Consider the following 11,470-nt stretch of genomic DNA (forward strand, 5'->3'; position numbering starts at 1 on the left):
GCAGCATTAAGCACTGGGTAAACTTTCCACTCAATTGGGTGATATCCAATGATGAAAGTGCTCCAAGGGGATTTGTACTGTAGTGATATAACTACCACCTTCAGGGTGGCGGTGAATATCATCTCGCTCCCCTGTTTCAGCCTCCTTGGCGAAGTCCATCGACTCCAGAGAAATTCTTTCCGGCCCCCTCCCTGGCATGACTAAGTCTCATGTTCAACTCTGCGACACTTGGATGCCAAGCCAAACTCGAGGCGTTTCTCAAACGCCAACGACATTCCCTCTTTATTTCTTGGCCACCAGGGATGTCAGGTCGGTTATTGGTCCGCGCTTAAGACCTCGGGAGGCTGATACATTCTTTCTCGCCTGACAAGGCTCACGGGGCTTCTCTTGGTTGACGATCGCAAGGGTACATAATAACCACAGATCCAAACTCATGGAGTGAACACTCAACATAGAGGTACACACACTCTCTTTTTCTCTTCCCTATATATTTTACCCTTCGCTCTTTTTTTTGTTTTCTAAGCCGTCAGCGAATATGAAGTACACCTACACTTACACATCCGTCGCAGCAGCGCTGGCTGCTGCTGTTAATGCTCAATCTGCTCCTGGCTTCCCAGTCCAAGTCGAAGATAATTTCCGAGTATATTTCGAAAGTCCTACCACCGAGGTCGATCCGCCCGGCGAACTGTTGCCTCGAGAAGGTAAGCCCACGCTTCATTTCTTTTTCCTACCATGAGTTGTCTCAACTGACCCAATCCCATTTAGATACGCTCGTTGAACCTACCGCCCTGGGACCCGCAGACTCTACACGAACTCGGACATTCATGCTGTTCCTCGTTGACCAAGACGTGACCACTAGCGACGGCTCAACAGTCCAGCTGCTTCACTACTTCCAGCCGAATCTCTCGGGTGCATCTGAAGTGCTATTCAATGATGCGACCACGGAAAATGCCACTACAGCGCCGAGCGTAGACTATCTCCCGCCCACACCACCCGCGGGAGACGGCCCGCACAGTTACACATTTCTCCTCTATCCGCAGCCAGAGGATTTTTCTATTCCTGATTCCTTTTCGTCTTTCTTCCCTCCGGAAGACACGAATGCTAGGTTTCCATTCGACATGGCGGGATTCGCCGAGGCCGCCAACCTAGGTGCACCGGCTGGTGCGAATTGGTTCCAAGTCGAGAATGGCGAAGCTTCACCATCAAGTACTAGCACAGCTTCTGATTCTGCATCGAGTACTGCGTCGACGTCGGCGTCGACGTCAGCGTCTGAATCTACCACCACTGCCGATACAACCACGACTACAGAATCAACAGGTGACTCTACGTCTTCGACTAGCACTACTTTCGAGACAGTCACGGCGACGGCTTCGACCAGCGACTCTGGGTCCGAAGTTACCAGTACAGCTACAGCCACTGCTGAGACAACAAGCACGACCATTGAAGCATCTTCTGGGGTTACAGTCATACCTAGTACCAGTTCCGGTGCTGGTACTAGTGCTAGCGCAAGTGTTAGTGCTGCTGGCGATTCTGGCGCCGGCATCGTCGAGGCTGGCAACAGCATGAGACAGCTGATTGTTGGGCTCGTTTTGGGCATTGCTGGCGCTCCGTTATTCGGCCTGTAGAAAACGAATTGGAATGTAAACCAGAATGATATCGGGTGGAGCATCAGGCATCTTACGTCAAAAATGAGTTTCTTTATGTACCATAGCATTTCTGGGTTGGCGTTAAGTAAGAATCTGGTCTATCAGCCATACGAACAAATTCTCACTGTCTTATCTGGAACAGGAGAGGGAAAGAAAGGAAGAATGGAATACCGCAATGACAAAGGTTGACTGAAGTAATCGGTCCTATAGTTGTCTATCCCTTCGTTGTTCTTCAGACGGCTGAGTAGGGTAGTCGACAGGTGCTCTAGCGGGCTTAGCCCCCACCGGGGTCTAATATGTGTCAGGCGATACTTATAGTGTCATATTCCCGCGGAATCCACCTGGAATTAAATGATTCAAAGGCTATGAGAGGACCCACATACAGTCGGGTCCACGCATGGAGCTGTCTTCTCCACAGACCTTGATTTGCTCAAGGTTTGCGACAATTGTGATGAAGTTTTGTTCAAGTCAGATCAGTCGACGTCAGTATGGAGTCATGCCAAACAAAACTTGAATGAGAGCCATGCTGTTCTTATGTCTAGGCATTCAGTAGCAGGACGAGATTTTATTCTGTGTTTCTCTGAATCGGTTTATAATACTCTTTCCCTTTTCTGAATTGCTCATCCAATCAGCTTCTTCCAGACTCTCTAGGCCTATAGAGTAATTATGTCGGCGGCAATGACTCAGACGAGGATATCGAATGGGACGCTACAAAAAAGCTGGCACTTGATTTCCTCCATACTCATCGGAAGCTAGATGCTGTACATGCTGGTCACTTACATCATTTCCACAATCCTGCGACACAGAGAGATGACCAGTGAAATAATAGGGGAAGCCAGGAGCCAGGACAACAGTGGAACCACGTATACAGATACTAGCTGGCCACCATTGCCTATGCTGCGGGCGTGTCACTATCACCGTATTCCTGCTTTGCTATCTGTCTTCAAGACCCTCCTTGAGCAGCTCGTGCACAAAATGATGCTTTGAGACGACTGGGGCTATGGATTTCTTACCAGTCACAGCGGACTTTTTGTCGACCCTAGCTTGAACGAATAGAGAAGGCCTTGGGCGAATCCTGTCAAGAAAAAGAATTTCATGGTGTGTACGTTTCCTCCGTTTGACAAGTCCGTCACTGAATTACGTCTGTCAGTACTCAGGTCACATTCTTCCTCATGACTGCGCTTCATGCCATGCTCTTCGGACCCGAGGTGCTGGCCTTTACAAGGGCTCCATTTTTTCTGGGGCATGAAACCGGAAAAGTTCACATACGACACTAGCTCGCTAAAAGACCTTATCCTGTCGCAAATGGAACAAGAGAAATAGCTCGGCATTTGCTGTGAACCAAATCGTATATTTGTTTGCAATCAGTGTCTGTCTGGCACGCGCATCTACTTTGAAGTTGGTCGGAAAGTCAACGAGTGACCAGTCTAGATGATTGCTTTCAGATACGAGGATGTATAAAAAGGCACGAACGTCAGTGAACAGGTCACCAGGAAATATCCCGCAGCATGGGACGAGCAATTGGAAGCGATACTCCTCACAATGCGGTCATGGGACGGGGAAAACAAAATGTGGACATATCTTAAACAATCGGTGGGTGTACATTGATTGTAGTTGAATGCTCTGTCTGGAAATTGATCCTGCCAAATTACGAGTATATATACACGTTTTGTTGACCCCTTTTCTACTCTGTTCCTACTTCTATCCTGAATAGGAATGGTAACCCCTTTTCCAATAACGGGACACCGGCTACTGTTCAACAGAACTCAATGCTGTTTTCTTCTTTTCCTCAAATAATTTCGGCCTTCTGAGCTGACCTTCGACCAAGGCATTCTCGCTCCTAGAAACGACGGCCCTGATGATTACTTGGATTCCAAATACCGTGTCGAGATGCTTTCATGCATCGATCACAAACCGTTTGTATGACGTCATACTACAAGCGCAGTTGGCTCATGTAACAGAAATCTTTGGGAAATTACTGATTTTCAGCCCCCGGTTTCTACATATCTGACAGCCGTATCGTGGTAAACCGCTTCGGTTACCATTGAGCACGCAAAAGTGATTAGGCAAGAGATCCTGCAAACACGTTATAGTGTTGACGAAGACTTCTCCTTCATATCGGCCCTAAGAATGGAGGGGAGCTTGGCAGCTTTTCTATGAAATGTTTCTTTTTTCCCCGAAAAACAAGTCATAACCCCACAGGTCAGGGGATCTGGATCGGCCCATGAGCGGTGTATGAGCAATTCGTACCCAGGGGCAACAATGGATATCTCTCTGCATACGTATCTACTTGTAAGGACTTGTAAGGACTTGTAGGACAGGTCTCAATGCAAATCTTCCTGCTTTTGAGACTAATCCCCTTATGCACATACCGGCCGCCTAAGGCAATTTGTTCGCGATATGTAAAAACCACCATCTTTCTCAAGTCCGACGTCACTATTACAATACACTTAAACTATCGCCGCCGCTATCACCATGAAAATCGTCGTCGCTGGCTCGACTGGCTTTGTCGCCACTGAGATCATTCGCCAAGCTCTCTCACACTCCGACATCACGACCGTCGTTGCTCTCGGTCGTCGAGAGATCTCCGCACCTCCGAACCTGGGCCCAACCGCTGACCCATCGAAGCTCAAGTCGGTCATATTACAAGACTTTGAGAACTACACAAAGGACGTGAAGGAGGAGCTAACAGGGCTAGACGCCGTGATCTGGTGAATGCATCTTAATCAAAATGCTTCCCACCACCCCCACCACCCCCAATTTCTACTCTGGGCAAGTGCCGCGACTATGGATAACCAGCTAACTAGTTGGGCTTGGGCGAACACCAGGACCATCGCCATTGTGCCATCGAAGCTAAAAACCATCTCATGGGAGCAAGCCTGCAAAATCTCGCGCGACTACGCCATCAAGGGCATCGAGACCATCTCGCAGCTCCCGCGTGAAGGGAAGACCAAGCCGCTCCGCTTCATCTACATGAGCGGATCCCACGCCGAGAGAAATCAGTCCAAGAAGCCGTTGATCTTGGGAGATTACCGTCTCATGCGGGTACGTGTAATTCCTGCTCTATCATACACGCTCAACCTCTTCATTCACACCAGCGTTCCGCTTTGCTTCTGAGGACACCTGCTAAGCTGAGCATTGCTTCTGTACAGGGCGATGCCGAATCGCGCATTCTTGCGTATGCACAACAGTTCAACGGCGCGGTGGAGGCATGCGTGGCCAGGTCCGGGGTCATCGAGGACCCGGAGGAGACGGCCATTTTAGCGAAGGTGGGGAGAATGGTTATATGGATTCTCGTAAATCTGCCAAAGGTTGCCGTTAGCGTGATTTCAGCGGCACTGCTAGACCAGGTTGTCAAAGGGTTCGAGAAGGATACACTTCTGAATGAGGACCTGGTTCGGATCGGGCAAAAGGCCTTAGCTGGGCAGAAATAAGTCCTATCCCAAGACTCCGCCCTAGAACATCGAGGTGTTACGCGCAGAAGATTTATGATGAAAGATGACGGAATAAGCCTGTGCTGAACTTGTCGGGTGATACGGCAGGCATCCGTCGATTCAGACAAAAGGACGAGCTTCTTTCCTTTGAATAGATCTTAAAAGAAGAAGGGTAGTCATCCTACCTCAGCTAAAGTGTATGTTGACCAGCGAGGTGTGCTTTTACGGACTCGTTCCGTTTCAAAGGGATCCACGGGTCTGTCAGACTACATAGTTTCAAAGTGTATAGCAAGTGCACAATGCCATCGAGGGTCTTTACAAGCATTGGCGTCGCTATTTATCACAGTTGACATCGTATAATATGACGCGTTACCCTTGGCTGTAGCATGTCGTCGGATACTGCTGGTGGTCAGCAAGATGGTCAACGAGATGGTAGAACAGTGAGGACGGTGGGAACAGACAGCTCCTATACTCTGCAGCTCTTTCGTCGGGAGTCTCAAGTGATGATGATGTTGGCTTGAGCAATCGGGCCTGACCTTGTCAGTCACAGCATAGGACTCCAGCGCTTATCGTCCACTGACACTCATTGCATGGTTCAGAAGGCTCCCAGTTGACGCCTTTCAAGGGAAACATACCGGCGAATTTTGTAGAACGGCATTCACCAACCAGGATGCACTGTCGTGTGTAAATTGGCATGATGATGTACCAAGACCCAAACATTTTTTGACCGCTTTTGTGCATCCCCCCGGCTCGGTTGAGACAATGTCCACCACCAATATCGCCGCGTGCGGGATGGTACCACGATTGGTGGTCACATTGCGACAGCTCTTAGAGAACCATTCGATTTTGGGCCTTCAACTATGGGTGTCTCAACAACATTCGCTTAAAATTATTCATGGTCGTATTCGAGTGGGCCTTCCGATCACGTATCAGCGTATGTCTGTGTCTGGTGCTGTGTGCAAGGCAAGCTCACCACTATAATTGTCCGCTGAATGGTCGATTCGCTCTCACCACAAGTGCCTCGGCTGGATTTTATGGCCTACAGAGTGGCTGGTATAGCCCAAAATGCCGCGGTCCCTGCGAGCGCCAGGATCAGAGAGATATTGCCGTGATATCGAGATGCCACATTATCGCCCAGAGCGCTTGCTGTTGAGCTCGACGACGAAGTAGGCGTAGCCATCGAATTTGTTGGGCTCGAAGCCTCAGTGGCGATCGCCGACGTTGTCTCTGGCGCTGAGCTTGTTGCCGTCATCGCCACACTGCTCAGCACTGACAAAATCGAGGAACACTGGACGACGTATGGTTGGGTCGAACCTATGTCATACGTTGAATTGTATGAGGCATGGCATATCGAACATCTGCAGCGAGTGCGTGTCAGTGCAAATGACTAGAGAGAAGCTTCATGAAACTAACGCGGTCCAGGCTGAAGGATAGTCGTTCGAGCAGTAACAACCCCACACATCGTCAATGAAATCGTGATAGTCGTTGCAGGAAGCGGCAATATATGACGCTGTCAAGCAGAGGCCAGATGGAGAGGCATAACAATCCAGCCCAGAGGGAGGAAAAAGATCAGAAGTTGTTGCCGGTGGTCCGGTGATGGTGTCGTTTTGAGCGGCTGCTAGAGCTGGCCACAGCCAGCAGAGCACAAGCGTCCTCCGCATCGTCTGGCAATTCAGACGTAGCATTCCGTTATTGTTCACGACAGCGACGGCGACAAACCGGGCAGGAAGAGCAGCCAAGATTAATATGAATTGCGATGCAGGAAAGTCACAGTTCCCGGCACGGCAGACCACGAGCTCCACCAGCCAATGCAATCTCAGAGAATATCACACAATGTTGGTGGCGAAACAACAAATGTATATTAAGGGGTCAAAAGATCTGCACTACACCACGTATTCGGGATGGCAGCCAGAGAAAGGAGACTGCTGGCCCAAGCATAAATTGTTTTCAGGAGAAACGATGGTTGATTCGCCAGGTTCCTTGATGGCTTTTACCCATCAAGTTATAAAAAGGGACCAATTTGGTTAGCCTGCTAGGCGTAGTTCAAACATTCCATTTGCCATTCAACAATCTAGCCGATGTACATAGTTTTATATTGTCCGGACATTGCCCCCCCTCCTTAGCGTGGCAGAAGGCTACTCTCATCGCCATTGACGTCCAGTCCTTGCTGTCAATAGTTTTGAATCATCATGGGGCTGACTATCGGAGAAATCGCTGGTGTGATCAACGTCGGTGTCGTTCTATGTAAGTTCCGAGCCGGGTCGTCAGCCAGAATGGTTGCGGCTAACCATGCCCAAGTGCAATTCACCTTCCCACTTCTCCTTGTATACATCTTGGCCGGTATCGTCCCCGAACGAAGCAATGCGATTACATGGCAAGAATGTCCTGTTCAGAGCCAGTTTTGTTTCTCTTGCTAACATCGTTGGTAGGTCTGTTACCGGGCGCTTCTTGAATGGCTCGTGGTGGCCGACGATTTTGAGAACTGATGGCGCTGCCATGTCTAAAGTCAGCAATAGAGTGATCTTTATTTCAACCTTCTCGACGCTAGGTTTTGCCCTACTAGCAGTCGCTGCGGTCCTGACACCTCTTGGTCTGCACAACACGATCACGGCCACCTCGGTACAGGCCAGCGAATTTGTGTATGCTCGAGATGTGTCCCCAATTGGTCAAGCCACCCTTCCTCGAGATGACTACAACACTAGTCGAACTTGTGGCTGGCTCATGTGGACAAGTTGTCCTGGTCAGTATCACGGTTTCTACACCACGACAAACGAAAGCGGAGCGTACCTCAACTGGGATTCTGACGATGCATATATATCTACGGTCGTCCCTGAGAATCTCACAACGCTCTTTTCCACTGGACATGAAGGCGATCGCGCCACAGTCGCCACCCCTTTCGATATTGAATTTAGATCATACACACTAGTGAGCGATGTCGAAGAACAAGAAAGTGTCCTCTTGAACAGCTCCTCGCCGGACTTCAAGATTGACCATTATGCTAAGCGCACCCAAGGAGAAATCCAGTACGGAGATATGATTGTTTTGGCGGACGATTTCGTTATCCGAGATGGGGTGGTCGCAGATATGAAGAAAGGGGGCCTTGGATTCAGGAATCATACAATCCCTCGAAATGTTCACTCGGGAGCAGATTGGACTGAGGCTCTCCTGTGGCTTGAACCCGAGACGGAGTGCGTTAACAACAACCTTACTGTCGAGTTTGGCATTCCAGAGGACGCAGGATATCAGGAAACCTATCTGGTCGACTACGGTGGCATCACCGAGCGACTGACGGATTATCCTTACATCGACCTGAACCAAACTCAAGTTCGACCCGAATTGTACGCACGAGCTCATAAAGGGGCCGTTCTGATGAACTTCAATCTACGTCAACAATTGAATGTGTCGACAAACAACGCGAGTTATTATGGCAAGAAATTCTTGCTACCCAGCTCCTATTACACGCCTGGTGTGGTGAGCATTGGTACCTTTGACAGCGGCATACCAGACACATATCTTTCAACCGACCCAGAGCAGAACATCACCTTGGTTGAGAGCATTGGTATGTTATTTCTCTTAGTCTTTCTTTCTTTTTTTTTTTTTTTTTTTTTTTTTTTTGGCATAGTGACCGTGTGATACAGGCCTTGTCACCTCTGGATATGGTGGTATGGACCAAGCGAACTTCTCACACATCGCCAATATCGGTGGTACGGTGCTTGGAGCCTTCTCAAATATTGACAAGAGCAACCACAATGGCCGCTTTGATCCAGGTACTAACTACAGTGCACCCCTATTCTCCTGTTCCACCTCTGTTCGTGTATTCATCATGAATGTGACTTTCTTCATGAACGGGACATCTTCATTGGAGAACCTCCAGATTCGATCGACAACGCCACAAACGTACTCCTCGAACGCCACAACGCCACTTTGGGCTGTGGAAAACACAGGTGGGATGAATATATCAGACGTTCAACCTATCTGGGGCCTAGTCGGCGACGAATACGAGCATGACCCAAGACTCTGGACGATACGCCGTGAATACATGTATCTTCCCGCAGGCTCATCAGCTATGGGACTTGGTATGCTGAGCACTTCAGACTCTCTCGGCTGCGGCGGGCCTATCAATACCCTTGATATCCTCTACAACGGACTGGACTCGGGCGGCCAACAGTTTCCTGATTTTAGTGGCATCACATCCCTCCCTTTGAGGCAAAAGTGGCAAAAGCTCTCGCAGACGTATGGCCAATCCATCAGGTCCGCACTGGTTACCTGAAGCTAACTTTTTTTGGTTGTTTAGGAAAGAGGGAATCGCCACCATGATGGCCTTGATTTGGACCGACATAACGGCGAACTACGTCACCTCCTCTCGCAGCCAGCTCAACTCAAAATTCAACAGCGTGTCAACCTACATCCAACGTAAGGAACAGAATATACCAAGCAGCTCACCCGTTGAGGTCCTCACTTACGGCCTGGTCATCCGATACCATATCCCTTACGCGATCGTCGCGATCGTCTTCCTAGCCGTGTATCTCGTTGTTGTGGTGGCAGCGCTAGTCATGTGTATCACCCAAAAGTCGACCCTCCATCTGTTAAAGTCCCTGCTTAATCAGACATCCGTGGGACGAGCCGTGGTGAACGAGCGCTGTAAATATCAAGGAAGCAGAGCAATGCAGACCAAGTACATGAGCACGTCTGAGTGGATCCGTGACCACGGTAGCGAGGATATTGCTATAATTAAGGAGAGGAAGAGAGGACAGAGACGGCGCAAGGACTCGGGCCCAGGCATCGCGCAGGAATATCTACCTGTTGAGGGACAAGGGGAAGGCAGTCCAAATCTTCATGGGAAGAGATGAGCAGCTCTCACACGCTGCTGATTTTCAAACGGAGAGTATAATCCATGCGGTGGATTACCGAGACAACTTGGCCAATCCTATTCCCGAGGTAGCGGTGTCCACTCATGACGCACATATCGGTGGACGAGAGACAGGATAAGCTGAACATCCTACTCGTACTAGGAGGCACGACGTCAACGATGAAAGTGTTGTCGCCCCAGAACAGAACCGCTGCGATCCCCATGTTCGCCATTTCTTCAGCTTTCTGTCCGTCTCTAACCGATCGCGAATGTAGATACGAATATCAGCAGCCACCACGGCACTTTGAGTATTGTTGTTGTGGTCCGTAGTCGAATTCAGTACCCTTCGATGTCTTTTTTCCCGGCGACTCGTGGCCAAGATGTGAATTATTTCGTGGTTTGACACCATTCTCTCAGAATTTCAGTTGGCAAAGGTGGAGTGGGAAGGCTGTCGGTCCTAGCACTTGATTGGCTGATCGGATCTAGAATATCGTCATGCCGAGTTCAACATTGTTCTACCCAAGATGAGTCAAAACTGCTCGCGGCTCACCCCGGATTGGGACGAGGCTGATGCCGCCCTCTACCTTCCCCCGGCTCAGGCGAGCCGGTGAGAGATCACCCGTCTCTCCCCCTACGACGGGTGAGACACGGATGATCCTTCACGGCTGGCCATCGGAAGTGATAAAGCGGGGAAGCCGCAGTGCAGAAACAGAGGCTTCGAAGAAGGCATCTGAGTCCAGGGCGTTAACCGCAAAAGGGCGTAGAATATTCTATTTTCCAACACCTCCTAGGAAAGGCATAAGTGCTCATAATTTCACATATCGATTCACGCTGGGCCACAATCAGACATGGGCGCGTTCGTGCTGTGCTGAATAATGGAAATGATAAATTCGGCAAGGGCAAGGCTTGCTCACAACGTCTAACGGTGCTTGTCATAAGCGACAGTGAAATCAACTCTCAATATAGCGCGGTTATTACCGGTCTCTTCTCGCCGGCCCCCTCCCTGTATCCCTCCAGATGGAACTGAACCTAGGATGGCTCTCCAGATCGATTGGAGGTCGCTCCTGGCTTGTAACGATCACCCTAAGTCGGCCTGGGTGCCTCGAGATGATCTCCAAGAACACGGGAACAATCCTCTCGAAGCTGGACGTCCCCTTTTGTCGTCCAAAGCAGCGTCAATCCGGTCGACTATGAGAAATGTTGTATGGAGGCTGGAAATCATCCTCTCAAGTACGTGCCAATATTTGTCAATGGGTGCTTCTCGTCGGGAAAGCCGTGGGTCGAGAAGCTCTGGCATCTCAAGGACAAGCGGCGGTTGCTGTTCAATGATACGTGCAATTAATAGCCTGAGGAAGTCCTGAGATGTCAGTTTATATCCTTCGGTGACGTCAAAAAACACGTATCCAAGGACGATGTCGAGATTCTGTATGCTTAGTGTTTCGACCACGTCGACAGAGAGCTCGGTGATCCAGGAACACTGATTGCCGCAAACACCACCTATCCAGAGCAGGGAAGTGTGAACCGAGAGCGCCTGAGCCGAC

General features: G+C 49.7%; 3 protein-coding genes across 3 annotated transcripts; all 3 read left to right on the plus strand.

Moving 5' to 3' along the window:
* Positions 1-535: 535 nt before the first annotated feature.
* On the plus strand, positions 536-1,625 carry Z518_08496 (uncharacterized protein; the record flags this gene model as incomplete). Its single annotated transcript, XM_013414237.1, has 2 exons — positions 536-701; positions 766-1,625. The coding sequence occupies 2 exons, from the start codon at positions 536-538 to the stop codon at positions 1,623-1,625; spliced, it is 1,026 nt and encodes a 341-aa protein (XP_013269691.1).
* A 2,496-nt stretch (positions 1,626-4,121) lies between these two features.
* On the plus strand, positions 4,122-5,080 carry Z518_08497 (uncharacterized protein; the record flags this gene model as incomplete). The annotated part of the gene is made up of 3 exons (XM_013414238.1): positions 4,122-4,357; positions 4,475-4,691; positions 4,745-5,080. The coding sequence occupies 3 exons, from the start codon at positions 4,122-4,124 to the stop codon at positions 5,078-5,080; spliced, it is 789 nt and encodes a 262-aa protein (XP_013269692.1).
* Positions 5,081-7,269: 2,189 nt separating this feature from the next.
* Z518_08498 (uncharacterized protein) lies at positions 7,270-9,930 on the plus strand (the record flags this gene model as incomplete). The annotated part of the gene is made up of 5 exons (XM_013414239.1): positions 7,270-7,324; positions 7,379-7,478; positions 7,510-8,639; positions 8,719-9,313; positions 9,375-9,930. 5 exons carry the CDS (start codon positions 7,270-7,272, stop codon positions 9,928-9,930), a joined length of 2,436 nt encoding a protein of 811 aa, XP_013269693.1.
* Positions 9,931-11,470: the final 1,540 nt, after the last annotated feature.

This window comes from Rhinocladiella mackenziei (genome assembly GCF_000835555.1).
Source record: "Rhinocladiella mackenziei CBS 650.93 unplaced genomic scaffold supercont1.6, whole genome shotgun sequence".
NCBI classification, from domain to species: Eukaryota; Fungi; Ascomycota; class Eurotiomycetes; order Chaetothyriales; family Herpotrichiellaceae; genus Rhinocladiella; species Rhinocladiella mackenziei.